Source organism: Thalassophryne amazonica, chromosome 10 (genome assembly GCF_902500255.1).
Source record: "Thalassophryne amazonica chromosome 10, fThaAma1.1, whole genome shotgun sequence".
Lineage (NCBI taxonomy): Eukaryota > Metazoa > Chordata > Actinopteri > Batrachoidiformes > Batrachoididae > Thalassophryne > Thalassophryne amazonica.
This window is the reverse complement of record NC_047112.1, coordinates 27,491,410-27,507,170: the sequence shown is the minus strand read 5'-3', so window position 1 is coordinate 27,507,170 and position 15,761 is coordinate 27,491,410. Positions and strand designations below refer to the sequence as shown.

At 38.4% G+C, this 15,761-nt stretch overlaps 2 protein-coding genes across 5 annotated transcripts in view; one reads left to right on the top strand and one right to left on the bottom strand.

The window, feature by feature from the left end:
• acot11b (acyl-CoA thioesterase 11b) overlaps nucleotides 1-795 on the bottom strand; it is a 34,473-nt gene extending 33,678 nt beyond the window's left edge. The window contains exon 1 of one of the 2 annotated variants that reach the window (XM_034179628.1): nucleotides 622-795. The gene's annotated coding sequence lies outside the window, so the exon portion shown is untranslated. Of the gene's footprint in view, nucleotides 1-620 lie in introns of both variants that reach the window. The other variant, XM_034179627.1, reaches the window with a different exon arrangement.
• The window catches only part of ssbp3b (single stranded DNA binding protein 3b), a 63,614-nt gene continuing 48,618 nt past the window's right edge, over nucleotides 766-15,761 (top strand). For 2 of the 3 annotated variants that reach the window (XM_034179631.1, XM_034179629.1), the window contains exons 1-4: nucleotides 6,415-6,586; nucleotides 7,208-7,280; nucleotides 7,374-7,435; nucleotides 7,523-7,607. In XM_034179631.1, the coding sequence (XP_034035522.1) occupies nucleotides 6,531-6,586; nucleotides 7,208-7,280; nucleotides 7,374-7,435; nucleotides 7,523-7,607 (276 nt within the window). In that variant the 5' untranslated portion in view covers nucleotides 6,415-6,530. Of the gene's footprint in view, nucleotides 783-6,414; nucleotides 6,587-7,207; nucleotides 7,281-7,373; nucleotides 7,436-7,522; nucleotides 7,608-15,761 lie in introns of those variants that run through there. The other variant, XM_034179630.1, reaches the window with a different exon arrangement.

Here is a 15,761-nt window from a genome sequence, read left to right as displayed (position 1 = left end):
GGGTGGATGGACAGACAGATATGCTGATCGCTATATCACCCCCCCGTATTTCATAATGGGAGGATAAAAAGCCAAGGGGACACCCAATATATCACTTGGCTGTGATTGATCACTACTTTCAGGAGGTGGGAATAGGCCAGTGGTCTGCCTTGATGGTTGCCAATCAGGCACTAGGGTGGTTCTATGGTGTGGTGGATGCAGCGCCTTACTGCACAAGCACATGTTCTCAGACAGGCACAAAAAATAGTATTTCATGGTATTGCTTAATATTGATCAATGCTACTTTATTTTCATAAATATTTGCTATTCTTACTGAATTGTAAGATTGTTTTAGAAATGTAATAGAGATGAAACACAAACCGTTTGCAGGTACACAGGTAAATGACGTATCTGTAACCAGTCTGTTGAGACCGAGTTTGCCTTTAACCTTTGATCCAGTGTATCGCCTGTCATTTGTGTTACGGCAGGAGTCGCTTGACACATCATTCAACAAATTATATTCACAATTTTAGATGCAAACTGCAGTAAAATAAAGTATCATGCAGATTATAGGGGATTTTAGCTAGGTTTTTGAATGCCAGTTTGCTATTGATATTGAACACGAATAATAAAAGTCTTACCCAGTTTAAAAGTTACTGCAGCAGGTGAGGTCGATCACCGACAGTCAGTGAACGTTACACAGCATCAACAACAGCGAGGAAACAAACAGCGGTCTCCATTTTAACAACACAAAACACGCAGACTGCGTCTGAACGAGAGAAAAAAAAAAAAGAGAGAGAGAGAGAGAGAGAGAGAGAGAGAGAGAGAGAGAGAGAGAGAGAGAGAGAGAGAGAGAGAAACAATCCCTTTTTGGGGTTACTGTTGCGTTCATGTTTTTAAGGTAGCGCTTAAAGGCGCCGTTCATGTCAGTCAGTAGTAACCTTAATTTGTTTTCCAAATCTAACGGTTTCTGAAATAGATTTTTAACATGTCAGCCACAATGTTATTATTTCTTTGTTTCATTCTTTCTTTCTTTCTAAAACGGAATTTTATTGGTCATTTAAAAATTATCCACTGGCGGTGTTGAAATATTATTATAGGTGGGGCTGAGCACATCTCACCAGCTTGACGTTGCATTCCAGAGAGTTTGTAACTTCACAATTTCCAATCTCCTACTTGAAAAGGTACATTGGAATAACACTTGAAGTCAGAGCTCTCACTGGAAAACAATTTATTGGACACAACATTTGCAACAGGCAATTAATTGTATTTTCATGCATGAAACTGAAATAAAAGGCACTATAAATAAAAGAAAATAATTTGTATGAGTGGAATGATGGAAGTGTGAATTTTCAAATGTGGAATTCCGACCTCTAATGTTGTCTGGAATGCAGCATGAGCATCCATGGATTATTCTTCAAATTACAAGACACAACAACTAAAGAATATCAAAAAAGCACTGCTTTTTTTGCTGCATTCTTTCATCATTTTTAAATAATCTCTAATAATAATATCTATTGTCAACATTATTTCTTTTTTTTTTTACTAAATATTAAAATGTTTTTATCCAAATGCCTCATTTCACACAAGTATCTTAACTATAAATACAAAAAAAGAAAAAAGAAAAGGTTTCACTTTTAGTGAAATGTTTGAGTCTCCTGTTTTTGACATCCTGATCCTAAATACACTAAATAAATGTTCTTGCAAAAAAGGTTCACATTACATGGAGATAATAGATGATGAATTGAGCATTTTTACCCGGGGCCAAAATATGGCCATCAAGTATTGCATAGACTTTGCGTCTGTCTGTCCTCCTCAGCATAGGTCCAGTCCTATTACTGCCACTGTCTTCAAATTCACAGGGAGTATTCTTGGGACACAGACCTTGAACAAGTTCAAGGATGGGTATGGGACCTATTTTAAGAGGTCAAAAGGTCACATTCATTCTACACACTCTTTCATTGATTACATGCTCATGCAACTGAGGATATTTTAGCATTGTGTATTTCTGTGATGCATTTTGTCATTGTAACTGTATGTATACACATATATACAGTTGTATGCAAAAGTTTGGGCACCCCTGATAATTTTCATGATTTTCCTTTATAAATCGTTGGTTGTCTGGATGAGAAATTTCAGTTAAATATATCATATAGCAGATGAATACACTGATATTTGAGAAGTGAAATGAAGTTTCTAGTATTTACAGAAAGTGTGCAATAATTATTTAAACAAAATTAGGCAGGTGTATAAATTTGGACACCCTTTTCATTTTATTGATTTGAATATAGCACTAATTCTTGGAACACAAAATTGATTTGGTAACCTCACTGACCCTTGACCTCCTTACACAGGTGAATCCAATTATGAGAAAGGTTATTTAAGGTGGCCATTTGCAAATGTTTCCCCTCTTTGCATCTCTTCTAATGAGTGACAACATGGGAGCCTCTAAACAACTCTCAAATGACCTGAAAAAGATTGTTCAACATCATGGTTTAAGGGAAGGATACAATAAGCTATCTCAGAGATTTCAACTGTCAGTTTCCACTGTGAGGAACATAGTGAGGAAATTGAAGACCACAGGCAGAGTACTAATTAAGGCCCGAAGTGGCAGGCCAAGAAAAATCTCAGATAAGTTGAAGCGAAGGATGGTGAGAACAGTCATAGTCAACCCACAAACCTGCACCAAGACCTACAACATGATCCTGCTGCAGATAGTGTTTCTGTGCATCGTTCTACTATACAGTGCACTTTGCACAAAGAGATGTTGGATGATGCTGTAATGCAGAGGAAGTCTTTTCTGCGTACATGCCACAAACAGAGTCGCTTGAAGTATGCTAAAGCACATTTGGACAAGCCAGCTTCATTTTGGAAGAAAGTGCTGTGGACTGAAGAAACTAAAATCGAGTTATTTGGACATAAAAGGGGCAGAAAAAGAACACAGCATTCCAATAAAAACACTTGCTACATACAGTAAAATTTGGAGGTTGTTCCATCATGCTGTGGGGCTGTGTGGCCAGTGCAGGTACTGCGAATCTTGTTAAAGTTGGGGGTCACATGGATTCCAGTCAATATCAGCAGATTCTTGAAAACAATGTTCGTGAATCAGTGACAAAGTTGATTTTGCACCGGGGCTGGATCTTTCAACAAGACAACGAACTCTGCTCAAAATCTACAACCCCAGTTCCAATGAAGTTGGGACATTGTGTAAAATGTAAATAAAAACAGAATACAATGATTTGCAAATCCTCTTCAACCTATATTCAACAGAATACACCACAAAGACAAGATATTTAATGTTCAAACTGATAAACTTTATTGTTTTTGTGCAAATATTTGCACATTTTAAAATGGATGCCTGCAACACGTTTCAAAAAAGCTGGGACAGTGGTATGTTTACCACTGTGTTACCTCACCTTTCCTTCTAACAACACTCAATAAGTGTTTGGGAACTGAGGACACAAATTGTTGAAGCTTTGAAGGTGGAATCCTTGCCCATTCTTGCTTGATGTACGTATGACTTCAGTTGTTCAACAGTCTGGGGTCTCCGTTGTCATATTTTGTGCTTCATATTGCACCACACATTTTCAATGGGCAACAGGTCTGGACTGCAGGCAGGCCAGTCTAGTACCCGCACTCTTTTACTACAAAGCCTCGCTGTTGTAACAAGTGCAGAATGTGGCTTGGCATTGTCTTGCTGAAATAAGCAGGGACGTCCCTGAAAAAGATGTTGCTTGGATGGCAGCATGTGTTGCTCCAAAACCTGGATGTACCTTTCAGCACTGATGGTGCCATCACAGATGTGTTAGTGCCCATGCCATGGTTGGGGCTGAGGGAGAGAACCAGGAAAAAGACATGCTGTGGAGGGGAGCAGAGATCAATCACTAATGATTAAATGCAGAGTGGTGCATACAGAGCAAAAGGAGAAAGAAACACTCAGTGCATCATGGGAACCCCCCAGCAGTCTATAGCAGCATAACTAAGGGATGATTCAGGGTCACCTGATCCAGCCCTAACTATAAGCTTTAGCAAAAAGGAAAGTTTTAAGCCTAATCTTAAAAGTAGAGAGGGTGTCTGTCTCCCTGATCTGAATTGGGAGCTGGTTCCACAGGAGAGGAGCCTGAAAGCTGAAGGCTCTGCCTCCCATTCTACTCTTACAAACCCTAGGAACTACAAGTAAGCCTGCAGTCTGAGAGCGAAGCGCTCTATTGGGGTGATATGGTACTATGAGGTCCCTAAGATAAGATGGGACCTGATTATTCAAAACCTTATAAGTAAGAAGAATTTTAAATTCTATTCTAGAATTAACAGGAAGCCAATGAAGAGAGGCCAATATGGGTGAGATATGCTCTCTCCTTCTAGTCCCCGTTAGTACTCTAGCTGCAGCATTTGAATTAACTGAAGGCTTTTCAGGGAACTTTTAGGACAACCTGATAATAATGAATTACAATAGTCCAGCCTAGAGGAAATAAATGCATGAATTAGTTTTTCAGCATCACTCTGAGACAAGACCTTTCTAATTTTAGAGATATTGCGTAAATGCAAAAAAGCAGTCCTACATATTTGTTTAATATGCGCATTGAATGACATATCCTGATCAAAAATGACTCCAAGATTTCTCACAGTATTACTAGAGGTCAGGGTAATGCCATCCAGAGTAAGGATCTGGTTAGACACCATGTTTCTAAGATTTGTGGGGCCAAGTACAATAACTTCAGTTTTATCTGAGTTTAAAAGCAGGAAATTAGAGGTCATCCATGTCTTTATGTCTGTAAGACAATCCTGCAGTTTAACTAATTGGTGTGTGTCCTCTGGCTTCATGGATAGATAAAGCTGGGTATCATCTGCGTAACAATGAAAATTTAAGCAATGCCATCTAATAATACTGCCTAAGGGAAGCATGTATAAAGTGAATAAAATTGGTCCTAGCACAGAACCTTGTGGAACTCCATAATTAACCTTAGTCTGTGAAGAAGATTCCCCATTTACATGAACAAATTGTAATCTATTAGATAAATATGAATCAAACCACCGCAGCGCAGTGCCTTTAATACCTATGGCATGCTCTAATCTCTGTAATAAAATTTTATGGTCAACAGTATCAAAAGCAGCACTGAGGTCTAACAGAACTAGCACAGAGATGAGTCCACTGTCTGAGGCCATAAGAAGATCATTTGTAACCTTCAGTAATGCTGTTTATGTACTATGATGAATTCTAAAACCTGACTGAAACTTTTCAAATAGACCATTCCTCTGCAGATGATCAGTTAGCTGTTTTACAACTACCCTTTCAAGAATTTTTGAGAGAAAAATGCATGGTAGAGTTTTAACTTGCACTTGTAGATGTAGCGACAAACTGTGTTAACTGACAATGGTTTTCTGCAGTGTTCCTGAGCCCACACTGTAAGATCCTTTACACCAGGGGTAGGCAACCTGTTCCAGAAAGAGCCATGAGGGTGCAGGTTTTCTTTGCAGCCACTGACTCCACCAGGTGATTTTACTGATTAACTGATTCCATCTGCTCAAAGTGATATTATTTGTAGCCGGGGTTATATCAAATTATGTTCAAAATCATGGGAAATTTTGTAGATTTTGAAAAGAAGAAGAGTTGATTCAAAATTAATGTTGAAGTCCATACCAGCAAGTGTGAATACAGACCGTGTTGACATTGATATGGCTGCACATTCCTGAACCGGCCAGCAGGTGCCAGTGTTCAGCATGACAGACATTTTTTCATTATTTAAAAATTGTTAATGCGCCAAAGCAGTGATTCATTGAGTTGTGTTTTAATATGTTGTAACGCCAAAAATGGCAAATCAAATGGCGTTTAGATTTTTCATTCCTAATATGCAGCACTTGTCTATTTAAACGTGTTATCCGATGCTCAGTGGGTGCAGGGCACAGACAAACAAATCAGTAAACCACAGCTGTACCTCATGTTCCATAATCCATGTAGCATCCACTAAACAACCAGCAGGTGGCAGACACATCTATATGATATTGCATAGGCAAAATAAAGTTCCCTTTTCGATTGATCTGGTGCAGCAATTTTAACCACCATTGAAATTCTTCATCCGCATTATATGCTATTGTAACTTGGCGAGCTATAAGATGATGTAATGAATTGGTTTTGAGTTATTGCTTACACAAGCTACCCGAAACGTAATACGCTCCTCTATATTTTCCTGAAAAGCCACATGAATTAGAGTTAAATTTGTTTATACTTCAGAATTATGGTACCGACTCATTGGTAAATTACTCGAGTTTTACTTTGCGTTACTTAATGTGCGCAACTGTTAGCAAAATAAATAAATATAAAACACGGCAAACAGCAAGAACACAAAGGAAGACCTTAAGAAACATATTGCACGCTGATTGGCCAGTAGGTGCATCACTCAGACCAGATCCCGCCTCTTCCCCCCTCCCCCGGACGATGCTCGGTTGAGCAGTAGAGTGCGGTTGGAGTGTGAGAGTGGGTCGCGGCCGCGATGATCTGACAGATGAAATAACGAAAAAAGAGAGAGAAGGCGGGCGTCCTCCCACACAAAATAATGTTTCCCAAAGGCAAAGGCACCCCGGTGCCGTCCGACGGCCAAGCACGAGAAAAGTAAGCTGTGAGATGTTTATTGGTGTGCGTTTTGTGGGCGGTAAGTTGCGCTCTGTTGTTCGCTGGACAGGCTAGCAGGAGGCGATTTCCTCCTGCCGACAATCGAATTGAATGAACCGCCTTGTCTGCTCGCCATTCCTTCCCGGGGCTGTTTCTTCTCCCTTTGGGTTATTCATTTCGAGCACATCCCGGACCTGTTCCTGGGTGCAGTTCGGTTGTTATTGGTGATATTTTTACGGCCGTTTTGTCGAGAGTACGGAGAGCAGAAAACAATAACATCGTCTACGTTGTTTTGTGTGTTGCGCTCCGTTCTTTTATTTTTTAATTTCTTCAGCCCCATCAGGATGATCCTGTACCCAACTACTAATACAGCAGCCAGTTTCAACACCTTTAATTATGCTTCAATACTCTCCCCATATTCTTCTCATTTTAGCGAATAGCTTACTTGCTCAGCTCCTATTTTTTTTTTTTTTTTTTTGGTCACTGGCGATTTGGCAGCCATTGTTCAAAGGGCCTGCACCACAATATTTATTTTTGCCTCTAGAACATCTGTTGTTTGACTTTTATTGTGTGCAGATTGGTCACGTCTTTAATTAAACCTAATATATCCTCTCCTCACAGGTTGGCTCTTTACGTCTATGAGTATTTGTTGCACATAGGAGCACAGAAGTCTGCACAGACCTTTTTGTCAGAGGTATGTGGATACTGGGGGCAACATTGCTTCATTTTGCATATCAAAACATGTTTCCGACACCTGTGACAATTGCTGAAATCTTCCCTTCCTCAGATCCGATGGGAGAAAAACATAACTCTTGGAGAACCCCCTGGATTCCTGCACTCCTGGTGGTGGTAACTGATGATTGTCTTCTTCTAGCAAACATGTCAAGAAGTTGTTTTGTGCGCTTTTGATTGCTTCATAACCTTTGTCGTCCGCAGTGTATTCTGGGACTTGTATTGTGCAGCACCAGAGAGGAGAGAGACATGTGACCATTCCAGTGAAGCAAAAGCCTTCCACGATTACGTGAGTGTTGCTTACATATCGCTGTCTCCTGTCAAGTCAAATAATGCAGAATGCAATCTGTCTTCATCATGGGTTAAGCAATGAGTCAGAATATTTCTTTTTGTACTGACAGAGCAAAGACCTCATAATCTCTTGTTTGTCAATATTCAAGGTCTGACAAAATTTCTTGCATTCCCCATTTAACAGTGACACAGCTGTTGTAATTTGGGTCTTCTTGGCTGGAAGTATTTCTATAATTTACTGTAAAATTCAGTTTTTATGTTCTAGTCGTGGTTGTTTTACAGGTCTTTTTTGGTGGTTCTCAGATCTTTGGTGTAATTGGAAGGTTGAGAGTTTCTTCTATCTTAACAAGGTGGTCATGTTGATCTGATAATGGTGCACCTAACAATGAGGTTTACGCTCTTTTGAGAAAATGCTGCTCATGTCAGTATGCCCAGAGTCATACCTGTTAAGTTTTTTTTTCTCTCTACTTCTCTGCTTTTACTTTTCGTTAGGTGATCTTGGGTGACTTGAAAGGCACCTCCAAATAAAATGTTGTAGTATTATTATTATTATTATTATTATTATTATTATTATTATTATACCTGTCATTTTTGTCAGGGCAAAAGAGGGAGCTGTTTCTTAAAGGATAAACTCACTTTTTTAAACCTTGGTTATGTTAAAATTTTGTTGTAATAATAATAATGTGTTTGTAGTCCCTCACAAGGTAAAATTAAAAGTGTTTCACAAAACATGTACCAATAAAAACAAGATAAAACAAAATAATGTGGCTAGAAAAAATATTTAAAAAATAGGCCATTACTATTTATACAGTACTGTGCAGAAACTGTGATTTTCTGTTAGTAGCTTGAAATTCAGTTGCCGCCTGTACAGCTTTGACACCAGCATATCCCTCTTTTAGTCATCATAATTGTGGTGGCTTGTTATTGGATACTGTACAATGACGTTGGATACAGTACCACATCAATAGCCACTTTATAAGAAATATTACCAACTGTTGATGTCTTAAAACATAATTTAAGGCACCATTAGTGAGCGCAGACAGCCAAGAACTTGCAAGTCTTGTGTGTCTTCTTAAACACTTCAGTCGAACTTGACTGCCGATTCTCAGCTGGTAGACAATTCCACAAAAACGGTACACGAAAGGAACAAGCTCCACCACCTGCTGTTTTCTTGTGAAATATTGGGACACAGCGAGTAACAACAAATAAGTGGTTATTTGACTTACTGTGCCTTACTGTTCTATTAACTAAAACCAGTCTGGCTCTTCTTCTCTGAGTTCCGCCATCAACAAGGTGTTTTCACCCAGTGAGCTGCCATTTACTAGGTGGTTATCCTTGTTTTTTTTTTTTTTGTTTTTTTTTTATTAAACCATACTCTGTAGACCCTGTCTGTGAAAGTCCCAGAACATCATTTTCTAAAATTCTCATATCAAACCATCTGGCAACAAGCAAACACTTAACTCATATTTCTTCCCCATTCTGATGCTTGGTTTGAATGTCAGCAGATCCTTTTGACCATGCCTAAATTCTCTTTAGTTTCTTACACGATTGTGCGATTAGAGCTTGACTTTAATGAACAGGTGTTGTCTCCAGTTTAATTCCAAAGCCGTTGTTGTAATTTATAGTGGTTTAGGATAAAATGCACTTTTAAATGTAGTATTTCGATGTGACAGTTTGCAACGATGCTGCTCTGAGCTCACTTGAACCGATCATATCTCAGAAGTTAAGCAGAGGAGTGAACATGGTTGGGAGATCACATGGGAATACTGGGAGCCGTGCGCATTTCTCCACATACAACTAGAATTGCACCAGGAAGGACATGGAGTATAAAATTGAAATTTCTGCTAAAACCAGTGCTTAGCTTTAATGGGTCCACTGTTGTGATGCTGAGAAACTGGGGGTACCCCCCCTCGCCCAAATGAAGGAAAATTATTGTGACAATTTTCTTTATGAATAAGAAAAGTACAGAGGTTGGTATTAACAATGACTAAGAGCCTTGACTACTTGTGCTATTCCATTGCTATTTGACACTGCACGTTAAAGTACCCATTCTTTTTGGAAGGGCAAAAGGAGCATTTTCCTAAAGAATAAACTTTTTTTGAACAACCTTATTTATATTAAAATGTTTGCTATCAAGTCCCTAAGTGTTCTACTCACCTCTGACAGTTAAATCGTATGAGAGAAATCATGTTTGTTTTTAAATGCTGCAAAAGAAATGCATGGGTGTCAGTGGGAGACCAGCTGTAAAACTCTAAATTAATACAAACCATGTTTTCATGAACCTTCAAATTGAATAGTGTAGTATTATCACACTATTGTATTTTATGATTGGTTACTACATTGATGATAGTCTTATACCATGTATAACAACTCAATCAATCAATCAATTTTTTTTATTTATATAGCGCCAAATCACAACAAACAGTTGCCCCAAGGCACTTTATATTGTAAGGCAAGGCCATACAATAATTATGTAAAAACCCCAACGGTCAAAACGACCCCCTGTGAGCAAGCACTTGGCGACAGTGGGAAGGAAAAACTCCCTTTTAACAGGAAGAAACCTCCAGCAGAACCAGGCTCAGGGAGGGGCAGTCTTCTGCTGGGACTGGTTGGGGCTGAGGGAGAGAACCAGGAAAAAGACATGCTGTGGAGGGGAGCAGAGATCAATCGCTAATGATTAAATGCAGAGTGGTGCATACAGAGCAAAAAGAGAAAGAAACACTCAGTGCATCATGGGAACCCCCCAGCAGTCTAAGTCTATAGCAGCATAACTAAGGGATGGTTCAGGGTCACCTGATCCAGCCCTAACTATAAGGTTTAGCAAAAAGGAAAGTTTTAAGCCTAATCTTAAAAGTAGAGAGGGTGTCTGTCTCTCTGATCCGAATTGGGAGCTGGTTCCACAGGAGAGGAGCCTGAAAGCTGAAGGCTCTGCCTCCCATTCTACTCTTACAAACCCTAGGAACTACAAGTAAGCCTACAGTCTGAGAGCGAAGCGCTCTATTGGGGTGATATGGTACTATGAGGTCCCTAAGATAAGATGGGACCTGATTATTCAAAACCTTATAAGTAAGAAGAAGAATTTTAAATTCTATTCTAGAATTAACAGGAAGCCAATGAAGAGAGGCCAATATGGGTGAGATATGCTCTCTCCTTCTAGTCCCCGTCAGTACTCTAGCTGCAGCATTTTGAATTAACTGAAGGCTTTTCAGGGAACTTTTAGGACAACCTGATAATAATGAATTACAATAGTCCAGCCTAGAGGAAATAAATGCATGAATTAGTTTTCAGCATCACTCTGAGACAAGACCTTTCTAATTTTAGAGATATTGCGCAAATGCAAAAAAGCAATCTTACATATTTGTTTAATATGCGCTTTGAATGACATATCCTGATCAAAAATGACTCCAAGATTTCTCACAGTATTACTAGAGGTCAGGGTAATGCCATCCAGAGTAAGGATCTGGTTAGACACCATGTTTCTAAGATTTGTGGGGCCAAGTACAATAACTTCAGTTTTATCTGAGTTTAAAAGCAGGAAATTAGAGGTCATCCATGTCCTTATATCTGTAAGACAATCCTGCAGTTTAGCTAATTGGTGTGTGTCCTCTGGCTTCATGGCTAGATAAAGCTGGGTATCATCTGCGTAACAATGAAAATTTAAGCAATGCCGTCTAATAATACTGCCTAAGGGAAGCATGTATAAAGTGAATAAAATTGGTCCTAGCACAGAACCTTGTGGAACTCCATAATTAACCTTAGTCTGTGAAGAAGATTCCCCATTTACATGAACAAATTGTAATCTATTAGATAAATATGATTCAAACCACCGCAGCGCAGTGCCTTTAATACCTATGGCATGCTCTAATCTCTGTAATAAATTTTATGGTCAACAGTATCAAAAGCAGCACTGAGGTCTAACAGAACAAGCACAGAGATGAGTCCACTGTCTGAGGCCATAAGAAGATCATTTGTAACCTTCACTAATGCTGTTTCTGTACTATGATGAATTCTAAAACCTGACTGAAACTCTTCAAATAGACCATTCCTCTGCAGATGATCAGTTAGCTGTTTTACAACTACCCTTTCAAGAATTTTGAGAGAAAAGGAAGGTTGGAGATTGGCCTATAATTAGCTAAGATAGCTGGGTCAAGTGATGGCTTTTTAAGTAATGGTTTAATTACTGTCACCTTAAAAGCCTGTGGTACATAGCCAACTAATAAAGATAGATTGATCATATTTAAGATCGAAGCATTAAATAATGGTAGGGCTTCCTTGAGCAGCCTGGTAGGAATGGGGTCTAATAGACATGTTGATGGTTTGGATGAAGTAACTAATGAAAATAACTCAGAGAGAACAATCTGAGAGAAAGAGTCTAACCAAATACCGGCATCACTGAAAGCAGCCAAAGATAATGATACGTCTTTGGGATGGTTATGAGTAATTTTTTCTCTAATAGTTAAAATTTTATTAGCAAAGAAAGTCATGAAGTCATTACTAGTTAAAGTTAAAGGAATACTTTAATCTTTAATCTTTGTCAGCCTGGCTACAGTGCTGAAAAGAAACCTGGGGTTGTTCTTATTTTCTTCAATTAGTGATGAGTAGTAAGATGTCCTAGCTTTACGGAGGGCTTTTTTATAGAGCAACAGACTCTTTTTCCAGGCTAAGTGAAGATCTTCTAAATTAGTGAGACGCCATTTCCTCTCCAACTTACGGGTTATCTGCTTTAAGCTGCGAGTTTGTGAGTTATACCACGGAGTCAGGCACTTCTGATTTAAAGCTCTCTTTTTCAGAGGAGCTACAGCATCCAAAGTTGTCTTCAATGAGGACGTAAAACTATTGACGAGATACTCTATCTCACTTACAGAGTTTAGGTAGCTACTCTGCACTGTGTTGGTATATGGCATTAGAGAACATAAAGAAGGAATTATATCCTTAAACCTAGTTACAGCGCTTTCTGAAAGACTTCTAGTGTAATGAAACTTATTCCCCACTGCTGGTAGTCCATCAGAGTAAATGTAAATGTTATTAAGAAATGATCAGACAGAAGGGAGTTTTCAGGGAATACTGTTAAGTCTTCAATTTCCATACCATAAGTCAGAACAAGATCTAAGATATGATTAAAGTGGTGGGTGGACTCATTTACATTTTGAGCAAAGCCAATTGAGTCTAATAATAGATTAAATGCAGTGTTGAGGCTGTCATTCTCAGCATCTGTGTGGATGTTAAAATCGCCCACTATAATTATCTTATCTGAGCTAAGCACTAAGTCAGACAAAAGGTCTGAAAATTCACAGAGAAACTCACAGTAACGACCAGGAGGATGATAGATAACAACAAATAAAACTGATTTTTGGGACTTCCAATTTGGATGGACAAGACTAAGAGTCAAGCTTTCAAATGAATTAAAGCTCTGTCTGGGTTTTTGATTAATTAATAAGCTGGAATGGAAGATTGCTGCTAATCCTCCGCCTCTGCCCGTGCTACGAGCATTCTGGCAGTTAATGTGACTCGGGGGTGTTGACTCATTTAAACTAACATATTCATCCTGCTGTAACCAAGTTTCTGTAAGACAGAATAAATCAATATGTTGATCAATTATTATATCATTTACTAACAGGGACTTAGAAGAGAGAGAGCTAATGTTTAATAGACCACATTTAACTGTTTTAGTCTGTGGTGCAGTTGAAGGTGCTATATTATTTTTTCTTTTTGAATTTTTATGCTTAAATAGATTTTTGCTGGTTATTGGTGGTCTGGGAGCAGGCACCGTCTCTACGGGGATGGGGTAATGAGGGGATGGCAGGGGGAGAAAAGCTGCAGAGAGGTGTGTAAGACTACAACTCTGCTTCCTGGTCCCAACCCTGGATAGTCACGGTTTAGAGGATTTAAGAAAATTGGCCAGATTTCTAGAAATGAGAGCTGCTCCATCCAAAGTGGGATGGATGCCGTCTCTCCTAACAAGACCAGGTTTTCCCCAGAAGCTTTGCCAATTATCTATGAAGCCCACCTCATTTTTTTTGTTTTTTGTTTTTTGTTCCAGCCAGTCTGTGTTAAACAAACTGCCTGGAACAAATATTGAAGACTGTTGTAACATTGACTTTTTTTTTTCTTCTTCTTCTTTTTTTAAGAAGCTATACACCTAGCTGGTCATTTTTTTTGGCATTGCTCAATGCTAACATAAAGATAATTACATAGATTACTGGCATTACTTTGTTGCTGTTTTGCTCATACAGTTGATATATATTTATTTTATTTAACACCCAGTACATCTGCTTTGGTCACTCTTGTGGATACGTTCTTAAAAATAAATTTTCAAACAAAGAGTTTCTAGTAACCAAGGCAATTATAAGTGAGGACAGTGCTCAGAGGCTTCATTGCTTCCAGTATTTTAATACAAGTGTGATGGTAAAAACTGAACTTATCCTGAATGAAATTTAGGTCATTGATGGTACATTAACACTGTTGACTAAATTGATCAGAATCAGCTTCCTTGGACTTCCATATCTTGTGGTTATGTTCATATTTGTAAGTGATATATATCTGATTTGATCATTCTTCCTCATTTCACATTGCCAGAGAGTAAATACAAAACAGATCTTGGACTGCATATATTAGCGTGTTGCCGTGGGGATCCACAGGCTCTAGAAAGGGTAGTGTTCATAAAATGGGCAGCTGACATTTTTCAAGGGTGGTAGTAAATTAAGCAAATCTTGTATGATGAGTTGAAATGGTGTTTGAGTCCAGAATGTTTTTAGAAGCTAAGACCTCAACAATTTTTAGAAGAGGAACTCAGCCCTGTTATTTCTTGTAATTATGCAATTTTGTAATGTTAATTTACTGTCTTAATGTATTTATAAATTGTTTAGGTTCTTGTTATCATATACACACTGTTATTATTATTATTATTATTATTACTTCTATTTTGTCATTTGAATTTTAAATGGACCACAATAGAATAAGTATTTTCACTTTCTTGTGTCATCCATGTGGTTTTAACATATTTACAATTATATTATGTACTTATGTTGAACTTACTAAATAAAATCACTCACAGCACATATGCTTTTAATATAAAGATGACTTACTGCCTCCTGCTGGAATGGCATGTGAGTGCAGAATGTAGTTACCAACATCTATTGTTCAATGTTGTTATCTAATATCCAGAGCTTCTCCAAAAATAGTCCTATCAGTGTAACATTTTGGCAGTGTTCATCCTTGACCTAAAATACATGAGCATAGTAAATGGCAAATGTCACAGTCTCTCTGTGATCAAAGTTAAATGCACACACAACATTTTGTCTTTCCCGCATTCTGCTGCAAGGAGGTGCTTCTAATTTTAGACTGGTAAAAACAGAGATGTGGCAGAAGACATCAAACACACTACAGTTTTCACTCATGGAACCGACAACATGAAACTTTACTCACTCATGATAACAGAAACATGAGACTTAACTAAACTGACTAAACCAATTCAATTATGAAAACACAATAAATCAATAACACTAACAACACTGTGAAAGTAACATGAACCACAATAACAACATTTAAACCCCCAAAAATGATATATATATATATATATATATATATATATATATATATATATATAAGTACTGGTACTTGGACAATAAGTGAACCATTCATGAGCATGTGGTTATTTTATGTTGTAATTATGCCTTTTTGGAGATGGTTGAGTTTTAATTTGATTCAGCATTACCTGTTAATCTAACCACATTCATCAAAGGATGAAACATGGAAGCATGAAGCAGTTTTTATTTCTCAGATTTTGAGGTAAAGTACACTGTAAATTTAGCTTTTAAAAAAAGTCAGACCTGCAGAGTGTGGCGACTAATGTCAGTGTTAAAAAGGTTGTTACATATTCATGTTTCATTCTAGCCACACAGCTGTTGAGAGCTCCTGGAGGTACGGAATCCTCCCAGGCGTCGCACACTTTGCTCTCGAGGGAGGTTGGAGACGTGTAGTACATGAAGGAGTTAAAACGGCGATGTTGGTCCTGCTCCTGGCAGATAGCGTTGTCAGGGTAACAGGCCTCCTGATCTGGTAGGTGACCTGGAAGCCAGGAGGGAGGCTGAAGTGTGGCTCTGCCCTTTCAGCAACCACGTTTCTTGCCATTCCAGCTAATGCAGACAAAAGA